The following is a 23,231-nucleotide window of genomic DNA, read 5'->3' on the forward strand; positions in this document are numbered from 1 at the left end:
AATATCAAGTGCAAAAATTGAATTATAATCATTACACTGATAATAATCAGGAGTGTAATGAAATCATATTAGAGTTACAATGTTTTTAATGTTTTTAATAATTTCTGCAAATCATTTTAATTTCCCCTGTAATCTAATATTTCTAAGCATTCTGGTACTTTTACAAACTTAAATCATCAAATGTGTGAAAATGATTGCCACAACTTTATACATCTTACATACCTTGTTATATAAAATCACATTTTTTTCTATGACCAAGTACATTCCAATAATTTTATACAAAATACACAAAACAAAATCAGCTTTTCTTCCATTCAAATGAAAAATAACATCACGTTCAAAGACTTCATCTTCAATAAACACCTTATTCTCAAATAGAATATCAATAAATATTTTTAAAAATGGTCAACTTTAACTGAAACTACGTTAGCAGCTATATTGCTAGGCAATTGTATATTATCCCAGCCGGTCTGTAGATCCTTTTCACTATCGGTAGCTTTTAGAGCAAGCCCAAGACTCGTCGTAGAACTTGCATAATGAGGAATGTTAAGTATGACAGGTATTAAAAATTCTAAACCTTGAGGACCGCACATCACAAGTGGCGAGAGCATGGTTTCACCTAAGAAAAAACATAAACATTACCTTTCATATGAAAAAAAAAAGGTATGGTTTGCTGGTGATATTACGCACAATACATTCATGCGTTGAATACAAACTACAGATAAAAGTAATGCAGAATAAAGCTGAATTAAAATCCATTTTTTCATAAGTTGGACAATTCAATTAAACAGAATATGCATTAGATAACATTTGAGCATAAAACATACACCACAATTACATGCAAATCTACACTAGTGCACTTTTATAAATACTGCCTACAAGTCAAAATCCAATCGTGCTATTACAATGAGTAACTATAAAAAGCAAACTTTATGAGTTTTGACTACATAGTTCATCTACTTTCGATACAAAGCATTCTAAATCTATACACTGAATTTTACAGGTACTATCCAAACAATATTGTTGCAACAGGCCAAATAATTAACGTCTATTAAAAACAATTCATTTCTAAAGTATTCATTCAACTCGTACCATTCTCACAATCCAGAGGCGGAGCACCGGCGGCATTTCTTTGTCTTGGGTCTGTTACTGTGAAATAAATCTCTCTAGGAGGCCCTTCTGGCAAAGCCCCAGGTGGAATGATCAAGGATACACCCCAAGAATCGTTTTTCAAGGTACCTCCTTTAGAGTCAAAGTTTCCTTTACATATAACAGGAGGTTGGACTAAATTGACATCGGAAGCATATGGTGTACTATGTGCGTTTGGTGGTTGCTTTAAACTCATCTGTGAAGTATATTGTGTTTCAAGCGACGTTCTTGAAGCCCCAGTATTCGTTTCTGATGTAGGAGGCGCAGTTCTTTTGATTACCGTTGATATATGGTGCGTTTTGAAATTTTGGTCATTGCGCTTATTAATATCATTGTCATCGACCTCAGGGGTTTCTTCATATATCGTTTCCTTCCGATGTTGAAATGGAGAATTTCGTGCATATATCTGTTCCCGTAACTCCTTTCTACTTTGGTAAGGCGGATCTTGAAGTTTTTGTAAAGCTTCAGTTTTACTTTGATACAGAGGTTCTCTTCTTCCCTGAGATAAAATTTCTTGCTTAGTTCCATACAGTGCTTCCCTTCTACTTTGATAAGGTGATTCTTGTTTTAATGCCTCTAATTTGCTTTGATATAATGCTTCTTTTCTAGTTTGATACGGCGGCTCCATTTGTTGTAAAACTTCTTTGCGAGACTGATAAGGAGGTTCATGTTGCAAAGCTTCCATTTTAGTCTGATACAAAGCTTCCTTTTTTGATTGATACAAGATTTCCTGTTTAGTTTGATACAGAGCTTCTTTCCTGCTCTGGTATAAAGTTTCTCTTTGCCCTTGATGATATAAGGCTTCTTGTATTTCACGTTTACTATTGTAAATTTTATCCTGCATTTCTTTTCTGCTTTGATATAAGGCTTCACGTTTACTTTGATATATAGCTTCTTGTTTGGTCTGATATAATGGATCGTGATTTACACGCATTTTGGCTTCCATATTTCTTTGATGTATTGCTTCTTTTCTAGATTGATACATCAGCTGCCTTTGTCTTTCTTCATCAATCTCCTTCCTGGATGCGTACGGCGGTTCATTCAGACTTGCTTCATACTGTTGTCGCATTTCAAGCCTATTAGCGTAAGGGCTTTCTTGAACATGACCGGAATCCTGAAATCTAACTTCTTGGTTCTTTCTAAATGAACCAGTACGCATATGTTGTTCATCGTCCGACATGGTATCGAATTTTTGGTAAAATGGTTCATGTTTATAATTATAATTTGCTTCACTGGCTCGCCTGCTTTGCATGGGCGACTCGGAATATTTAGTCCTAGATTCCAGCATTGAGTTTTGTCGGCGTAAAATCGGTTTAATTTTCGGAGCGGAAGATTTTTCACACATAGAGTTCTGCCGACGGAGGGTTTTTGGGCCGCGAAATAAATCTTTGATGTTAGCCAATGGTGATTTTTTCAAAAACGATTTCTTGCTTTGCTTTTTATCCGGCTCACTTTCGGAAAAAGTTTTGGAAAAAATAATTCATTATCAATACGCTTTTTTAATGCAAAATTTATTTCAAGATCGATTTAAATTTAAGTTCTCTTTGTAATTAGAAAATTGTCCACATTTTATAAGAGTAAAAATGTTACATTAATTTGTATACATGTATTCATATATACATATATAATTTTATACAATTTTCTTTATTTTTATTAATTATCCTGAATATTTCACTCGTGCACTAACATGCATTCCCACACCACATAATCAAAATGGGTAAAGCAACAAATTTTTGCATCACTTAACTGACACCATTAAAAATAAACACAAAATCAGTTCAGAACTTCTACAATGTATTTTTGTATTATATAAATATAAGTAATATAATGTTAGATTTTTTGCATTAATTGGTTTTAGCATGGAAGATGTCAGAGCTCTCTCTAAATCAAATAAAAATAAAAATGAGATAAAATTAATTTATTTTTATAGAATTTATGTTTTCTATAAAACATTTCATACTTTAGAGTAATAGTGAACAGTTAAATGAGTGCGAGAATTTAATTATAATTTTAATTGTGTACCTCAATTGTGCATCATAAGTTATTAATATTTTATATATAACATCAACGATATAAACTATTACATGTCCAACCTGTGAAATAATCACACAATTTTGAATTTAAGCATTATATTATATAAATAAGTTAAATTTAAACTCCACTCCGTACTGATTTTGTGAAATTTATTATTTGGGATTAGTCAAAATAACAATTTTAATGTGAGAACAGCATGTTAGACACCTAGAGCAAGATTATTCCATGATAATTCCAATTAAAGGGATAAAAATACTGAACACAAAAATAAATATATGAAGTGTTCATATATTTATATAATTATTTAAGTAATTTCTAATTGTAAGTTTAAAATCATGCATTGGACATATTAAAAACATTTTTGAAGAAATTACAAAAGTTAACTTTATAAAACATGACGATTTTGATTTTTTAAATATAACATAAAAGTGAACTTGATGGAATGTGTTGAGCAATTACCTTTATGATTTGTTAACATCAAGCGACTAAATAGTTATGAAAACACATAAATATTTACCTTATATTATGGTGGTGACTAATAGCCTGTGGTTTTCTATACAGTTCAAAAGCAGAACCACGTTGTTCTCTACTTCCTGCTAAATCTAAAGGTGGCCCATGATGCCCTCTTCCATCACTTAGATGCTGGTTAGCTGTAAACGATCAAAGTTTACTAAAAATAATAGTTGAATTAAATTGACATGGAATTCAACTTATGCATTAAAAGACATGAATTTATAAATAATATATAATATTTCATATTTTAAAACCTTATATTATTTCTATTTAAAATAATAACAATGATTTTATGTACAATTTATACTCACGCATTCCGTGAGGTATTCTCTGAGTGTATTGTTGTTGTACTGGTGGATATCCGTAGCCCTGACCACTTTGCGGCCCATGTCCATGAGGTGGTCCTGGAGGAGGTTGATGATGATTTTGGTGCATTGGCCAACCGCCCATATTTCCATTTCCTGGTGTATTACCTCCGCCTGCGCCTGCGTAATAATTTCCGTTCGGAGCATATCCGTTCGGTGACCTTGGAACAATATCCTAAAATAATAACAGAATAATGATTTAGTTTCAGTCCTGTTGAATATTTATACAAATATCTTACCCCATTATGAGCATGTCCATTTTGTGTGTAACTTTTATTTATTGGAGATGCAGTTTCCTCACCAGACCAACCTGGTACCGGTGGTCTATAATTTTTAGGTTTTGGTGGAGGTACAGGTTTGTAACCACCACTTGGCGGACCCAAACCTACTGGTGATAACGGAGGAGGTGGTCCTGATTGTTTTACGGGACTGTGCTTATAATCAGCGGCTTGACTAATAGTAGATAGAAAATTTAATAATGAAATTAATACAAGAATTTATGAATACAATGCTATACTTCTTGTAAGATGGATAAACCAAATACCTGTATTTTCCATAATCTGTTTTAGTTTCTAAATTCTGAGGTGGAGGTCGTCGCCCATCATTTATAACAGGCTGAGCTGTTGATCGGGTAAACCTGTAAGGATCATGAGCTTGGTATTGGCCACTTCTTCCATCTTGATATTGTCCTGATCTAGGATCTTGATACTAAAAAAATGCAAACAAATAAGAACCACATATCAAAGGGATTAAATTTTCTAAATATATTTGTGAATATCTTACATTGGGTGGTAAGGGTCGCGGACTCAATTGTCCCGTGCGCATATTGCTATTTAATCCTGGTGGTACAGAGCTGTCATGTTGATGGTAGGAACCACTGCGTCCTTGATTCATACCCATTTCATCTCTAACACGTCCATCTGGGGCAGTAGAGTTTCGTGGAGACATTTGTACATCAAATTGTTTACTAGAAACATAAAAAGAAAAATAAACTTACACTAAAATACTTATTAATTATCAACTTATATAAATATGTGCATACTTTGCTTGGGGCACGGATTTTAGATCATCAGGCGCGTTGGGACCTAGTCTAGTAGTAGACGCTCCAAGAGAATCTCTAACCAAAGTGTTGCTGTAAGAATCATAACTCGATACGCTGTCGTAAGAGCCATTACCTCCTGCTGGTGCTTCCCTGATACCTGCAAAAATAAAAATAAATTAATGTCAATTCTTGAAATATTGATAATGCTTTACACTGATTAAAAAAATTAACAAACGGCTGTTTTATGTAAAACTGTACCTGGCCTAGAGCGATCTAAAGAAGTGACCGTACTATTTTGTTGCTGATTTCTATCCAATGAACCAGAAGATAATTGGTTTTGGCTATTTGAATTTTGTCTTTGTTGCTGTTGATGCTGGTGATATCCGTTAATTTCATCTGCGGTCGGTATGTTTTGGTCTTTGGCAGTTGAATTTGTAACTGTACCTCCAAACAGACGATCTTGAGCACTTGTAGCCGATCGTGTCAATGATGGCGGCTTTACAGCACGATCTATACGTGGTGGAAGATCTACAAATTTATTGTAAAATGTAATAATACATGCACAATAATATAATATTATTGTAGATAATTTTCTTTAATACTTCAACTTACCCGGGCCATAAAGATTTTGTTGACTGGCTTGTGTATTATTTGTATTTCTGGGATATCCAGGAGTACTTTCTCCAGATCCGGAAGGCGAAAATCCGTACTTGCTATCAGCTGATCTTCGAACATGATTTGAATGGTCATATGGACTCTGGAAAAGAAATATAAAATAAAAATATGTATAAATAATGTTGTTATTGTTACACTTATAAAAACCATGTATATCCCCACATATTAAAATTTTATCATAGGAGATGATGCAGTTAATATAATGCTTTGAATGGAATTTTAATTGAAGCTTTAATCAGAATGCTGCATGTGTAAGCCGGTAGCATTAATACCTCACCCTAATTAAAAATGACGTGTGTGGCTTTATAAACAAGGCTTTAGTATATTCAAGTTACATATTAACAATTGAAATGTCATGTTCACTCAGTTAGGATTACATTACTTGAGAATCAAAACATTTTGACAAAGTAGGGACTTCATAATATTTAAAAATGTATCGGTAAGTTAAAATGATTCCTATACTCACGCTATAAGGAGGTGGTAATGCATCAGCTAAGTTGAGATCGTCGCGATCACCATTATCTTGAGCAGTTGCAACTGACGGATCGCTGGATGCCTTGACTAATCTGGGAGCCGCACCAGGGCTCAGTTCCAAATCTGACTCTGGGCTGGATGCATATGACAAACGAGACGTCATTGGGAACAAGAAGTCATCCGACAAAGATTCTTCGGGCTAATAGTTCCATTTATCATTTTCCAAAACGGTTTGCAAATTTATGAGTAGCAGGTGGAAATGAATATTTCATGATTCAATATGTTGTTAAGTCCGTAGATTCCAGGTTTAGCATCAGTTCAGGAAATCCAAATGTGTCCAAAAAATGTGTGTCAGAGGAAATTCAGCATCAATGCGGGAAAGACGAACACACACATAGCATAATGTTAATAAATTGTTGACATGTTAAAAATGTGATAAATATTAAACTATTTCGCAAGCACTGTTATAAGTAATGCTTATGCATGATATTAGTAATGCTCAAGCTAAAAATAATTTCAAGTTAACAGCCAATGGTACAGAAAATTGCAAAAGATGAGTGTGAAAATTGAAAATGTAGTAAAGCAACACATTTTGCTTATTATTGTTAGCTTGAACACACGTATTAGAAGTAAAAATTACATATTTAAATAAATATATATTATCCATTAGTAATTATTAACCAGAATCAAAAATCCTATATAAGAAACTAGCTTTGTTGAACTAGAAACCAAAGAATAACATAAGAAGTTATTTGCAAAATATGCTTCAAGTTCATGAAACAATAAAGCGTCCAAACTATTTTATAAAAAATAGTTTAATATTATTAAATTCATCATTTTATATATTTTTTCTACGGTAAATTAATACTAAAAATTTTCAAAACCAAAAACAAAATTTAAAACAATAATTGTAGAAAAGTATTCTCATATTAGTTATTTATAATGTAAGATTTAGAATTTCAATCAAGTATATATACTCAAATAAATCCAAAAAACTCCTCCCTGGCCGTTTTACTATTGAATCCACCATTTTTACCATCAAGCTCATTTACATCATCATGCATGTCGATGCAAACTTTATCATCGTCTCCAAATTGTTCACTTAATTTATCATCAGAACCAAATTCTTCTAAAACAGCATTAAACCGCTCATACGTGGAGAATACATCGATCTTGTATAAGGCATGATAATGTCATCATTGCTTTGTATTCTCGGATCATACATGGAAGCCCGTGGTAAAATAACATTTTGACTATCGGAGATTCTAATTCCGCGGCGGTAACGAGGCGGTAAGGTTTGCGAAAATGAAGTTCTTTGTGGAGAACAATTGTAAAGCGGCCTAGGAGATGGCAAAGGAAGCGATCTATAAGGACTGTCACAAATATGCAATGATGAAGAAATGTGATCGTTGCAGACATCACAACAGGAAGGAATCGGGAAATAAATGTCTGACACCAATTCAGGACGCTGATCAATTTAGTTTTCGTTCATGACGGATGAGAAAAAATAAATAAATTGAGTTAGTTACAACATATAGTCCACCACCAAAATTTATTTTGATACATCAAATCATCTGGTAAAACTTCACAACGAAAATTCTTAAAACTTATAATTTGATTCCAGAGATATTTTAAATTTAGAAGTAAAAATGTTCGAAGTTGAATTACTTTTAAATAAATATTTTTTAGTGAAATATTGAAATTAACAATGAAATATCCTACCTTGGATTCAGAAGCCCACACTGGAGCACTTTGTAATTGGTCAATTAAATCGCGCAGTTTCTATACCAAGAATCAGGTTCGCCAAGAGTAACTTGACCGCTGAAAGTGTGACTCCAAACTCTTTCTAGTTTTTGCGATTGTTCCAGAAGTTTTTTGGAACTCTTGTGCGCAGATCTATAAATTTTCAATGTGACCAATAATTAAAATAATACTAGTTGATATTATTATTAAACATTAGGATCTTACTTTGCTATGCCTTGACGGTGTTGTTTTATAGTATGTTTGCTATCCGCTTTCAGATAAATTACGATTGGATAAAATTGTGCATAGTTCAGTCTGTCCACCGCATTTGGCGTTATATCTAGTAAAGCGTGCCTTCCTCTATCCATTATATCACGAATGCCTGATAGTCTAATGATACCACCAGCTTTAGGTCCACGGGAAAGTTCTTCAGACAAATTATTGTCCAATTCTGTAAAAAGCGTAAGCATAATTAGAATTAAAATATATGCAAACCAAACGCGATGTCACTTTATTATAAACTATATTATTGAATCGATGATACAATGTTGATTATATCATCATTATATTAGTTAATATAAATACTGTTAGAAAAACTTACGAGGTGCTGTGAATTTATCAGGAAAATCTTTCAATAAACGATCTCTTGCCAAATCCGCAACAGCTCCGAACAAAACCACCGGCCTCATAAAACCAGGATGACGAAGTACCACACGTTCGTATGCCGGAAATTTACTGACACTATCTGAGAATACTACGTCGTCCCAATGTTCCTGTAATTATATATTATATTATTAATATAATATAATTATATGTCTATTTAAAATACTTTTATAAGTTTTACTCACCCTACTCAAAGATTTACTTCGTCTATGACTTGATCTTCGTCTCCTGAAGAAGTTTCCACGTGATTCTGATGCTGATAATTCCTTTTTCGTTGCATTGAACTGTGCAGTTGCAAGCTCTTCCGCTCTTGCCTAAGCAATTAGATTTTATTTTATAGAAATGTTTCAATTAAAAAATAAAAAACAAATTAGATTTTAACCTTATTTGGTATTACTGCTTTTTGCATCTCTTGGTTATTTCTGCCAACTCTGAATACTTGCCATGAACCAACAACTCCATTATGTAAAGTATCTAAAACGCGGAAAACATCACCGCTTCGAAAGCCTGACTCGCCTTTTAATGGTTCAGTATAGTGAAAATGAGCTTTTACATGAAAATTGTCCCCTGAAAATGATTATAGCTTTATTTAAATTGAACTTAGAAAATGAATGAAAAAACTGTTTTATATAACAAACCTTTTTGATTTGCTATTGCCCTTTCGTACTCCTCCTTACACCGTTTTACTATTAAATCAACTCTGTCCTGAAGCCCTAATAAAAGTAAAACAGCTTCTTCGCGTGTAACTCCTCGCATATCAACGTCATTTACTCGCAGCAGACGATCTCCTGGTTCAAGCCCTCTCTGAAAAGCGGCAGAGCCCGACTGGACGGCTGCTACAAAAACGCCGCATTCATTTCCGCCAGTCAGACGAATACCCACTGATCCACCAGGATCTTTCATGAAAGTTATGTATCTCGGTTCAGATCTTCAAATTAAAGTGAGTTGTTATCGGAGCATAAATACAAAATTTAAAATTTATGTCATAACTTACGTTGATTGTTTGTTTCTTATATTAAGTGGATCATCCTCAAACAATTGCTTTCTAGAACTATAATAATCTTCAGCCCTAGGTGGAGGGGGACGTGGTGGTTCTTCAACCGCACTTCGACTTCTACCATGTCCTAAAAAATGTTGATTATTAAAACATTATTAGTAAACATGATAGTTTAAATGAATTTTGATAAAATTTTGACAAATAATTATACCTGTTCCTTGAGGTGTACTAGGCCTGTCTAACTGGCTTAAACTTACATCCAATAAAGGATTACGACTTCTGCCTCTCGGAACAAGATTGCTTTTGTCATCCGTTAAAGACGCCGGCATAGTGTTCGGTCTAGTTGGTGGAACCACGTACAAATTTTGAGCAGAATATGAAGGGCCAGAAGATAAAAGAGTGTCATCTAAAATGCAATGTGAAGTCTTCAAATACTTTTTTTTATTTTAAATATATTGTGGAATGAGTTACTTACCCATGCTACAATGTGAGTTTTGGGCAGCATGTGAATATGATGTATTTCTAGTTGCGGACAAATTGTTTTGAGGAGTAGAAGGCGTTAACAGACCTGACCCTGTATTACCATTCACTATAAAGAAGGAATAGAAACATTAAACCAAAACAAACTATGAATTAAATTTACTACTCTTGTAATGCATATTTCTTACATAATGCTGTGCCATTGCTTAGGCTATTAGTACTATTATTTCTAGTGACCACAAGACTAAGTCTTTCTTTACATCCTTCCATTATTTTCCGAGCTTCTTTCAGACCCATTGTATCTCCGCAACTCGTATTATGAAGTCGAGTGATAATATCACCTTCTTGCAGAATTTGTCCGCTCAAAGCCAACTGTTCTCTAGCTTTGGATGACAACTCCTTAATGAAAAGACGACATCCGAGGACGATTCCAAAATCTGAAAAAAATAACGTAATAATTAAATATTTATCAGTAACAATCTAACAAAATGATTATGAAGAAATTTTATATGAATTAAAAATGAAATTTCTTAACAAATTATGTGATTAACTCACCATCTTTCTTCCCTGCCTTGGTGAGAGATATTTTAATGCCTTGTTGCTGTATAGCATTCTGCAGCAAAGGAGGCGGTGAGACAGCTGGACTTCCATAAGACTGGGACCTGGCATGATGACTACTGCCTCCTGTTGTTTGTCCCATACCTGTAAAAAATTAGTAATGTTTTATAAATTCCTATTACAACTGAAATTAATGCCAATCGCGTTAAATAAAGTTCATTTACCTGCAGGGGACATGCTAGCTCTCCTGATAGCAGCAGGTATTGTGGAGTCAGGTGCGTCGTTACCAATATTGGCACCTTCTGCACCAATAACAGCGCTAGAACGCCGTTTTACTAGCAAGCTGACGGTGTCACCGCTCTCCCTTAATACTTGCACAGCAGTTGCATATTCCACATTCTCCAGTGATATGCCGTTCGCCGATATTATGCGATCATTCACTCTAGAAATAAGAGAAAAATATTAGAAATTAAATCTCGAATATTACAATATTTTAGATTTACCAGATTTCTACTTACTGTAATACGTCTTCGGCTGGTCCGCAGCGCAGAACGTCGCTGACCGCTATCGCCGGATCTCCGTTGGCAAAATGCGGGTTATCGCGACCGCCCGAGACCGCTATACCAAAGCCGTAGCCCGGCACGCGAGTTAGGAGCACCCGTTGAGTTCGCCAGGACCCCGATGATCTATCCCCCGTCTGAGAAAAAAATATATATAATCTGATTCATAAACAAAAACTATTTGCATTCCAGATAATTTCCAAATAAATGTGCACGCAACCACAGTTTCAATAGATAATTGATACTGTGAAACTAGTGGGGTGTATGGCATCGTGCCTTAAGGCAAATTGGAGCAAAAATTTTTTTCCAAAATCAATTATTTTGTTAAAACAAGCAGAAAGTTATTGGAATCTTTCAAATCGGACGCTTAGTTCTCTCAAAAACTGCCATTTTTAGCACAGTTAGCTCTGTATCTCCGAAACCGCTGGCTCTGCCTTTGACAAAAACTAATCACCCCTTCTCCCCGTCATTACGAATTGAACGTTTTTGGGATCATTCAAATCGATGCTCCGATCTCTCAAAAACTCGATTTCTATTTTCTGCACTCTTTGGTCCGTATCTCCTAATCGGCTGGACCTGCCTTTGCCAAAAACTAATCAGCACATCATCCTATCAATAGGAATCTAATGTTTTTTGAACCATTCAAATCGTTTGATCCGTGCGCCCGAAAACGTGAACGAAAAATTGTATCCATACATACATACACACTCACACACACACACACATCCTTTTTTCTGAGGTATGCCAAAATGTTCAGAAACCTTCAAAACGTCGAGAAATGTAAAAATTTTCAATTTCTATTTTCGGCCTATTACAATAACTTACCCTACGGAAAGTTAATAATTCTGAAAATATTTCCAAGAACAATGTATTATGTTCTAAGTTGGCAAGCAAGAAACACAAAAAAATAGATAAATTAGTACTACATTTCATGAACAATCATTATACAAATGGACACACATTTTGGCATTAATTATAACATGATTATCAATATTTATAAAGGCTTACAATTTGTAAGTGGTCTTTTTGGTAAATATAAATCAAAGTGACACGACAATCATCTATTCATTATGAAAAATATAACATTGTTGTTTAAATTGATTTTGTTAATATAAAAGTGATGCATCTTGACAAAACGACAAAAATCTTATCTTATTATTTTATTTTAAACTGTATTATAAATTGTGCAATAATGTACACATCATGCATCATTTAAATAAATTGTTGTTATTTTTAAAATTCATTCACAATAATTTAAAGCATTTGCAAATAACCTGAATTGCTATTATTAGAGTATTATCATTTCTACCTTATTAGCTTCCTGTACTAAGTTGGTAATTTTCATCCTTGCCCCACTCACTTTTAAATTCCAGTAATTTTTGTATCATGACGCAATATCAAATTTCAACAAATTTATTAAAAAGACACAAAAAACGAACAAACGCAATTGAATAATTCTCAAACTCTGAGCACAATGACTGATAGATGTGACTTCTAGCTTGGGATATTCCAGCAACTATCAACAAAAATGCATCAACACTGGTGGACCGCTGATTTTGTTTATGCGAGTTCCGACAGGCATTCTTAAACACGAAACTAGAGATGGGAAAAATAGCAGATGTTCGATATATAATTTAGATCGAATGTAGTGTTGGATAGAAAGACATTGATTAAAAAATTTACAATGGGTTTTAGAAGGAAATTCAATGGTTCGCTTTTAATTTGTGAACTTTATTTAATTATATGATGGTATACAGAACAAAGTAAATAAAAGAGGAAAATAAAGTAAATATATAAGAAAACAGTTTAGGATTTTGCAAAAATTAAATAATACTAGAAAATCCATATATTCTAATATCATTCCAAACATTTCCATTTATTTAATTTATTGATTAAGCCATTGACCTTAACTTTTATTAATTTTGATGAAAAAATTTCATATCCGTAAAGAAGCATATGAAATTAATAGCATGCCCTTGTCAGGGGTCAGTTGATTGCATCATAAGGAAAGAATGCAAAACTTGTAAGAGAATGAAGAATCCTTTTGAAGGACAACAAAAAAACTATCGTGAATAACAGGCAAGAAAAACCTTCAGATGAAAGAAGTCTAATCAGAGAAACATTGTTATTTTATTGATACTAATTGTAAATGAAATTTTATCAGAAAATTTTTATTCATAAATTAGCTACTTATGCTGTAACAACTTGTATCTTCTTGCAAGGCGTGCGCTCTATTTTTCGAATGCATCGCATTAAAAGTAGGACCGGCCCTGATTAATACTTAATTTCATATTTTAAGTGAATTAATTTGTCATATTTGTTCATGTGTGTATAATTCAATCTGCCATACGTATACTGTATTTTATATTATTTCAATTTCTGGCACATCTCAGCTGCTTTTTGGCAATAATAATGTAGACATTTCATTTTTGTTATTCATAATCATATATTTATTATACATATTCTAATATTGTATAGGTTCATAAGTAAATTGAAATTTTTGGCAGATGATAGTTTTCATTTGTTATCAATGCAAACAATGACATATCGTTTTTTGCAATGTTTACAATATTGCACATACATCCTAGAAAATTTCCCCAACAAACTTCAGAAAGATTTATCAAAATCCGAATAATCGTTTAGAAGGAGTATACAGTGAGTGCTTGTAATTTAATGTGAACTTTATATAATAGCAATAAAGATCACATTGATTCTACGTTTTAGTTAAAAAACGTTTGTATGAGAAAAAGAAAAGAGCTGTTTTTAGGGTTTTCCTGGCATTTATTCGATTTTTTCTCGCCGTAAGAACCATCCTTGGACTTCAACGAACATTTCAAAACAAGAATTGGCCAAATTGGTCCAGGATTTGTTGAGTTATGCGCTTACCAACACATTTTGCGATTCATTTTTATATATAAGATTTACATTATTGTTCAGAATTAAATAAATATTTTAATCCCTTGGATTGTAGCTATCGATGAATAATTGAACAATAAGCAATCCATTGCATATCTGGAGGATGAAATGATTGTGAAAGGATAGAGGTTAGGCCTGCTTGATATTCACGACGTAGTACGACTTAAGTCGTTTGTCGCGTTCTGATGAGCTCCAAACAATGGCGCAATAATACCTATGCTAAGTTACAACAATGCATTGTTTATTCATAAACATGGAATGCATAGAGACGCTTATTGCTGAGCTATTCAGAATAGTGGGAGACAGGAGTTATATAAATGATTTAAAATGTTTAATTGCAAACTAATAAAAAAAACATTTTCCAATTATTGTACTAGTATAAACTTCTAATCTGATACTATTCGTCTTTATGCTGAGCAGTATTGATATTGATTTTGTAATACATTATGTTTAGATAGCTTTTGTAAATAATCTGGAATGACTTCATTCCTTGCCAATCCTAGAATTTATTTAAAATATAAATAACCAAATCCGAATTTTTTAAAGCAATTATAACTATTATATGTTCATTGAGCTGCATTGAGAGCTGCTTAATTCAAAAAAGTTAGTAAGTAATCCGTTGATTGTCCAGAATATCTGAAATAAAGTTTGTCTAATTGGAATTTTGCAGCAATGGCTCGAAAAGCTATTCTCACTTGGAAATATACCAACGCATACATTTTCCAGTAAAATCGATGTCACTATTAGATAACATCAGGCTGTCCAAGGAGGATATCAGACCTGGAACTTTTAATTGAAATCCCATAACTAAAAGCCACAGAAAAGATCTTCTTTTTTCAAAATGTATTTTAGAATCTAGTCCTACTATAAAGGTGTAACAATACCATGATAAATTTATTATATGACATCTTTTTTTGAAGTTCTGATTCATTTATTACTTAATATTTCATATAATACAAGTTATTACTCAGATTTGTTTCAAGGAACATTTCATAATAAATATAATATGTATATATGTTCATAATATAATATGCTTTTAATTTATTAGGTGATTTGTGCTTGTATATTGATGTATTACAAGGTCGGAGAGATAAGCATGAAGACTTCATGTAACGTTAATTAAGAAGTTACATATTAATACAGAGATGTTGACATTAATCGATTATAAGACAACTGTTCAATCATATATATACATAAATACATACATATATATATATATATATATATATATATATATATATCATGCTTAAATGCAATAATGATCGATGAATAATATAAAATCTGCATTGATAGAATAGCTCTACAATCTAAACTGAATATTCTCAATAGGGATATATAACAAATTTTGATGAAAGTTAGTAAATTTTTTGCAGTAGAGTATTCTATACTTTTCTGAGAATTTTTTTTATAAATTAAGGTCAAGTCTACTGAATATATTGTCCAGCAATGTGTGTAAAAAACTGCACAGTATGCATTACTGATTGTTTCATATCATGAACAAAATTGCCTGTTAAGGGAGTGCTAAGCTTATCGTCGTATTATTGACCGCAAAATATGTGAAATTTGACATTTGACATTCTGCGGTTTGTGATTTCATCGGACAACATTATTATATTGGAAATCATTCAAGTTTTACGTGGGCATACTTGTACGATTTTACTATATGACGAGATTTTAACTCTTTACACCATATTGTGCAAACAGAACTTTCTTGGAAATAAAATCTGATTTATAATCCGTTCAATATGCCAAAAATTGATAACGTTTTTTATGGATTGGTTAACAATATTTTAACGATCTGTTTAATACAACGTGGTCATAAAGCGTGTCCGGTTATACACTTTTCGAAGAAGTAACATCGTTGTCTTGGAGTAAGTATTCATTAATTCTAAGGAAGCAATTTAGGGTCGACTTGGCAAGACAATGTGTAGTATTATATTAAGTTCAGCCTAACAAATTTAATAGCAGTCCACCGCAAGAACATATCCGCCCTCAAAAAAACAGAACAAGTAAGTTTATGATGTTCCCACGATGCAAAGTATTGAGGAATAAACAATGTTTTATAAAATTATATTTTACATTAATAATAGACATATATTTATAGATATATACATAACAAAATCTATGTTATTTAAAGAATGACTAAAATAAACCAATTTATCGCTTCTAACGAAATATTTAGCCATAGGTAAAATAACTTATCATTGTTGGCATACACTTACAATATAGATTACTGCACATTTGTCTATCTGCATTTACCGTGTTATTAAATTCATAATATTGTAAGAATCAGCCATCATTACGTTTCAGGAAATGCGTTATACATATTTCAGATCTTGAAATGTACTAATATTTCCTAACAACTGTTATTATCAAAGCAAATAAATTATGCATTCGCATACCCCCTAAGGCACTTGATAGAGCAACACCTATTCATTTAGAAATCTTATATAGGAAAATTACGATGATTTTGCTTCACACCAAGTACATAATACGCCCACAGATTGAATATATTAGGTGAAAGATTTAAATATAAATTTATACTATTTGCTCAGTAATAGAACCGGAAAATGTTTTAGGAATAAAGTCTAGAGGAGTTATCGCAAGGTATAGTAAGATGATGTCTAAATTAACCAATATATATGATATCGCTTCTTAAAGCACTTTAATCTGATTCTAATATAAATTAAAATAATTAAGATATTAATAAATTAACATAGTTCGGTTAAAAATAAAAAATTAATAAGTAAGTAGTGTTTGAATAAATATTCAGTACATATATTCTATTTTGCTATTTGATTGTCATTGAATAGATATTATTTTTTGCAAATAATTTTAGAAAAGGAACTTTCCTGTAGGTTAACTGTTAGAACTATGGGTTTCCAATCAGAAGTTAATTTAATATCCCACTCAGACAACCTGATGTCAAGCAATATGGTAACGGTTTTAACTTGAATAGCGATATGTTTGTGAAAAAAACACGATGTTTAGAAAATTCATCACTATCATGGCTTCTAGGGCACTCAAGTTCTGACCGCTGTTCAAAATTGAGAAAAATAAGTGCTTTATAGGTTATTCAGGTATTTAAAATAAAACCACAGATCTAATTATTATAGAAAAATCACAGATCTAGTCTACACAGATCTAGTTATAAAATTATGTACCTACTTGGAATATCTCAAATGTAATATTGTTACCAGATCAGTTAAAAAAAATATACATAACAAATCTAACATAATATAACGGAGATTATTTATAAGATATTACCATTACAATTTGATCATAAATACTTTTTAACCTTAATACATATACGTCTAAGATTTTTTCTTCGACAATCGTACACTATGGAATGAAAGGCGTTCTGCAAACTGGTGCAAAACCAGTTCAGATAACTATTGCTTCAATCACAATTTAATTCTATTATAAAACCCATTTTGTAATTGCACGATTAGTCATGGATAAATAATTACTACGAAAATTCATTCGGGTTTATTACGGTAAATATAATTGAAATATTAAACCAGAAATACTATAGAAACCATTTTCAGAAAACGTTTGATGTGTAAGAATTAATTTTTTGTTGTATATATAGTCAATGTTAAACTGTCCAGTTCGTACAATTCGTCAAAGTTTTATTACTACTTACTTGTCTTTATATTTATTTCAAAAATGCCAAATACACAAAAGAATATGTTTGCAATCTAATGATACAGTAATTTATAAACATTATTTATTTTAACAAAATAAAACAAATGGTGTTACTAAACAAGTTTGTCTCTAAGAAAAACAAACTAAGAAATGAAACCCAAGACTTTGTATAAGATTACCATGAAACAGGATTCCTTATCAGAGGAATAATTTCTTATAATTTTTTCCCCATAAATGTCAATTAGTAAATGATGTCATGACTTGTTTATTTTGCATTCAGAGGAAACGGAAATGGGAATAAAAAAATAATTTTCAGACCATCATACGACCAGGTACACGTTCACTTAATTATTCTGAACCGTAACGAGATATAAAGTAAAAGTACATTCTTGACACTATGCATCACGTGTGAAAAACTGGAAGCTAAATGTGCTCGCCGCTCTAGAGCATTTATATTATATTAAAAAGATATTTGCATTGCAAATATAATAGATCTTTGATAAATATTTATTTAATAATAATTAAACTTGTAAATAAACCGTAGAATTCCCAAAATTGGCTCAAGATTTTTGGCGAAAACATTGACAAAATATTTTGAACTTTGGGGGGTATAAATCGCGCCCTTTGATACGGCGCGAACATGCTCCCGGCCTTGAAATATAGATTTCAAAATAATTGGTATTCGTCATTAATGTGAATTAATTAAGTAGATAATTGTAATATGTTGTTTTTGATAACGTATTGATTGAATTGATTTATTGTGTGAATTTCGATTGATGATTTTTTGTTTTGATACGGCGCGAACAGGGGGCGTCGATTAATTATGTGAAGCTTTTAGGGTAAGGGGGTGGTTTGACAAAAAATCACGAAACATCATGTAGAGGAAGGGAGAGGTCTAGTAAGATAGTCACATGTATTTATTTTTTATCTGAATTTAAAAAGAATTCAAACGTTTTTAAAAAAAATATATTATTTTTCAGTATCAAACGATTTAGTATGACTTGAAACATCAAGAGAGTATACAATTTATAAGTCAAATTTTTTGGCAAAAACATAAACTTCTTCTTCGGAAAGTTAAAAAATAAAGATCAAATACAATAATAAATTAAAATTAACAATGTCGCATTTATTGCTAATTGTTTATAATAGATATTTAAAAAAAAAATGCTCTTCATGTTCGATATCATGAATTTTGATATATACATACAGTTGCAATAATAATTTATTACACATAATAATATTGGCCAAAAAAATTATAATTGGGCAATGTTAGTAGTCGATCTTAAGTTGCAAAATTTATTTCTTATTTTTATAATTCTTTTCCTTTATCTAGTAATCCTTATATTATGAACGTACACTTCATACACTATTACTTGACAACCCATCAAAAAAAGCCTCTATTCATTTACCATTTATATTATAAAAATTGTCTATTCATTCAAATGACCTATATGACTAGTAAATAGACATTACGTTTATTCAATAAACATTTAAATGAACCAATGCTCCGCTATAGTAACATTCGCACAATTTATCGAATGCTCAATGGAAACTTGAATTCTAATATTTGCTTGTCTGATATACCAATAACCAAACCGGTTCTCTATCTGTTAAAGTTAAACAATTCAGTTCAATGCTTTAACACGTTGCAGATAATAAAAGATTTAGTAATTGAAATAAATAACTAAAAAATAGTGCTTAATATTTGCTGAAAACATTCCTGAACCTCTAAGCGGATACAAACAATTTTCCAGAACCTCTAGCTGATATAAAATTTTTTTTATAGAATTAAATGCCCAAAATACAAATAAACAAAACAATATTATTTGATACAAGTTAATCATATCACGGTTTTAATTACCAGGTTATTGTCAATAGAAGTTATATAATGTCTTATGTAGTAAACAATATCTTGGTGAACCAAAATTTAGAATTTAAATAATAGATTTTAAAAAATATTATAAGACGTATAGAGAAACTTTTATAGGTGATAAGTAACGATAAGCAGCCTCGGTTTGTCAAAAAATAGTAAATTCAACATGACATTCAATTTTTTTTTTTTTTTGGCCTCGCCACTCGAGCATTTAGCCATCTACAACATATTTTAAATTTATTACATTTCAATTTTAATACACTCTTCATGTTCATACTATTTTTCTTATATAAATCCTACTCTTCTTCCTATACATTCAATTCAAACCGCCAAATTATTTTGTTATCTAACACGCTATTATCATACAATCATATAATTGCTTTCGATTAATTATAAATTCACCTCATTATTAAAACAGTAATAAAAACAAGCAATTAAAAATTCTTTGTTTCCAAAACTTTTTAATGAAATCACTTAAAATTATTACAACAAAACGGTTCTCACACACGCCGGCCGGCACGGGATGTAAACACAATCATTAATAAATATTTTTAATTATTAAAATACCTGTGACAAACTATTATGATTATTCCTATTTGTTCTAGGTGATGTAGTACCCTTTGGCACTTTTGGTGTATTCGTATCCATATCACAAAAAAGTCCTGAATATATTTTTACAAACACTCTCCATTATTTTTACTTCTGTCGCACATGGACACTTATAATAACTTGTTTAAACATTATTTTCTATTTCTAATTTTATTATCACACTTTTGCAAAATTGTAAGTAACATTTATATTAAATTTGTTAGCGTCTTTCTTGAATAAAATCAAAGATGGTGGACCAAAAGAAACTACTGACTGGACTCGAACACAACAACGTTCTTCGAGACCTAAGTCATTATTAACAGGTTGTACGCAAAGGTTGAATTTTTGAAGCTCTGTCAAATCGACAGGTGTTTTTACCTGGGTGAGATACGAATTAGGATTTCTCTTGCGTGGGTAAAGAAAATATAAAATGAAATTCACTTCAATCATTAGCAAATACCAAAGAAAAAATGCAATGAATTAAAACTGGGGGGGGTGGGTGTCATATTTTTTAGCTTATAATTTTTTTATAAAAGATATACTTATATTTTTTATAAAATATTTTTTATAACAAATACTATTTAAGGATAAAATCAGAATCATTTTTTTCTGTATTGAATCGGATATTTTTCAACAAGATTACTCTTTGTTTTTTTAAACTGTTTTTGTTTACAGTACCAAACTGGATGTTTCAAGCATTGTTTAATATTCTCTCTTGTTCACCACAATTACCTTTAACCTTTAGTGAAAACTATAAAATTTAATCTGTATTTCAACTCACATTCAAAATTTCAAATTTTGTAAAAATAATACTGTAGTTGTAATATATATAGAATAAAAAACCTTTTTAAAAATAAAAAACAAACCAGGAAAAAATATTGTCTCTATTCAAGACTGTCGCCAATCCTGGGCGTATGGTCATCTCATTAAAAACTTTTTTTTAATTTCAATTTTAGTTACAGCTGCTAACAAAACTACAAGTAACATTAAATAATTTGGCTTAAAATACACTAGAACAAATACAGCATAGTATTTGCATTGAAATTATATCATAACAATATAATACCTTCAACATATTGTAATTTATCAAAAGAAAAAAGTAAAATCAAAACCAAAATAATAATCTTCGCCAATTTTCTTATCGAAACCTAAAACAATTCGCTCATTACAAATTTAAACCATGAATTTGTTAATAAAAATGTATGATAAAATTTGTAATTTATAAAAAAAAGGAAAATCAAACAAAAATAATAATCTTCGCCAATTTTCTTATCGAAACCTAAAATAATTTGCTTATTTATAAATAAAAAATGAACAATAAATACAATTTTACAAATTTATATTATCATTATCAATAATATTAATAAAAAATGTATAATAACATTAACGTATTTATTAGAGTTTATTAGAATGAATTTAATTATTGCTCGGAACAAACAATACCCGAGTTTAGCTTAGTTTTTTTTAAAACTAAAATTGATATTAACAAGTATGTATCAACATATATCTAATTTTTTTCTTAATTTAGTGATGTTTTTCATTTAAAAATTTATTATTTTTATTTATTCGAAAACTTTCCTATCACTATCATGAAAATATTTTCATTTTTATATGTGAAAATGATGCATGAATAACATATAATTATTTTCAAGGTTATTTGATCAAGATAAACTATTATTTTTTAGTTCTACTAATTAAAATTAAAATAATTTTGTTCACTATGTATAAAATTGAACAATACATAAATTCAGTCAAATACTGCTCTAAATTACTCTAAATTTGCGGATAAATTACAGAATATTCGAGCAAAAATTTATTTTCTATATAAAATTCGAAAACCGGTTTTTAGTAAAATTAAAATTCGAAAACCGGTTTTCTGAAATGTCGGTTTTTGTATAAACCCTAGTATTTATATATTTAATTTAACCAATGTTTGTTATAAAAATTCCACAACATTTTTTCATTTTTACCAGATTTTAATTTATATATAAAACATAATGTGTATTTTTATATACTTTAATATAATAAAACGATTGCTGTAGGTAAAACTTTTTCATTAATTATTAATTGTATTTAAAAAAAATAAGAACGTATACGCAAAATTTTAGCAGTTTTATTTAAATATCCAATTTCGTTTATTTATCATCAGGGGTCTACCTACGTTATAAGACAAGCGTTAATAACCTTGGCATACAGGCTGACCATTTTACCTGCACGCTTTTTAGAAGGCAAAGCCGTGAGCACGATAGGGATCGCATTATTTCGCTTTGGGTCCGCCATTCCCCTCTACAAAGGAACACTTGTTCCCAACACATCGACATCGACAATCTAAGAAGTAGCAGTCGAGTATCATGTTTGATGATTACTGATTGCTCGTAGTAAATGACTAATATTATGGAATTTGATGAAACTTATTTTATAGACTTGATACACCGATATTGCACGAGATTGAGAAGATAAATTTGATTTAAATCCTATACAAAAGCTCTGGAAACATCCTTTCCAGAAACACTACATTCTTTCCAAAAGGACTAATAAAGATTAATGTCCTAATGTTATAAAAGCAGAATCAACGTCTATCCCCCCAGAATGAAGCAAAAATTACCCACTGATCTCAATTAGCAACTTCTACATTATTTTTCTTTTCTTCACTTTTGTATTTTTGTGTTTTTGCTATAAATTGTACATCTAATAGAGTCTCCGTAAGTAGCATCTATTATTGTCAAATTATAATGATATTGAAATTATATTGCGAACAACCACTGCTCACTGTTTTATCTGTAGAATAAATTGAATTAACTAGTGGGGCGCATGGCATCGTGCCTTAAGACAAATTGCTGGAACTTCCCGTACCAAAAAATATTGTTTTTTTAAAAACTATTAACATTTTTGAAAAAATTTACTTCGAAAAAATTAGATTTTTGAGAAACTATAAATTTGACAAAAAATTACT

At 31.1% G+C, this 23,231-nt stretch overlaps 1 protein-coding gene across 1 annotated transcript; it reads right to left on the reverse strand.

Moving 5' to 3' along the window:
• Window positions 1-129: 129 nt before the first annotated feature.
• On the reverse strand, window positions 130-20,338 carry LOC113383084 (tight junction protein ZO-1). The gene is given in 26 exon segments (XM_026621338.1): window positions 130-619; window positions 1,093-2,600; window positions 3,701-3,833; window positions 4,008-4,236; window positions 4,301-4,514; window positions 4,606-4,769; window positions 4,845-5,028; window positions 5,104-5,260; window positions 5,362-5,631; window positions 5,716-5,860; window positions 6,245-6,451; window positions 7,975-8,036; window positions 8,039-8,148; window positions 8,221-8,446; window positions 8,597-8,768; window positions 8,844-8,972; window positions 9,041-9,225; window positions 9,297-9,586; window positions 9,653-9,782; window positions 9,867-10,061; window positions 10,131-10,244; window positions 10,324-10,572; window positions 10,691-10,837; window positions 10,918-11,135; window positions 11,212-11,390; window positions 20,258-20,338. Coding segments are annotated over 26 exon segments (5,922 nt in total). The 3' UTR covers window positions 130-395.
• Window positions 20,339-23,231: the final 2,893 nt, after the last annotated feature.

The sequence above is a fragment of the Ctenocephalides felis genome, unplaced genomic scaffold (assembly GCF_003426905.1).
Source record: "Ctenocephalides felis isolate EL2017-DRISC unplaced genomic scaffold, ASM342690v1 CF-g0.4_SCAFFOLD_03570, whole genome shotgun sequence".
NCBI classification, from domain to species: Eukaryota; Metazoa; Arthropoda; class Insecta; order Siphonaptera; family Pulicidae; genus Ctenocephalides; species Ctenocephalides felis.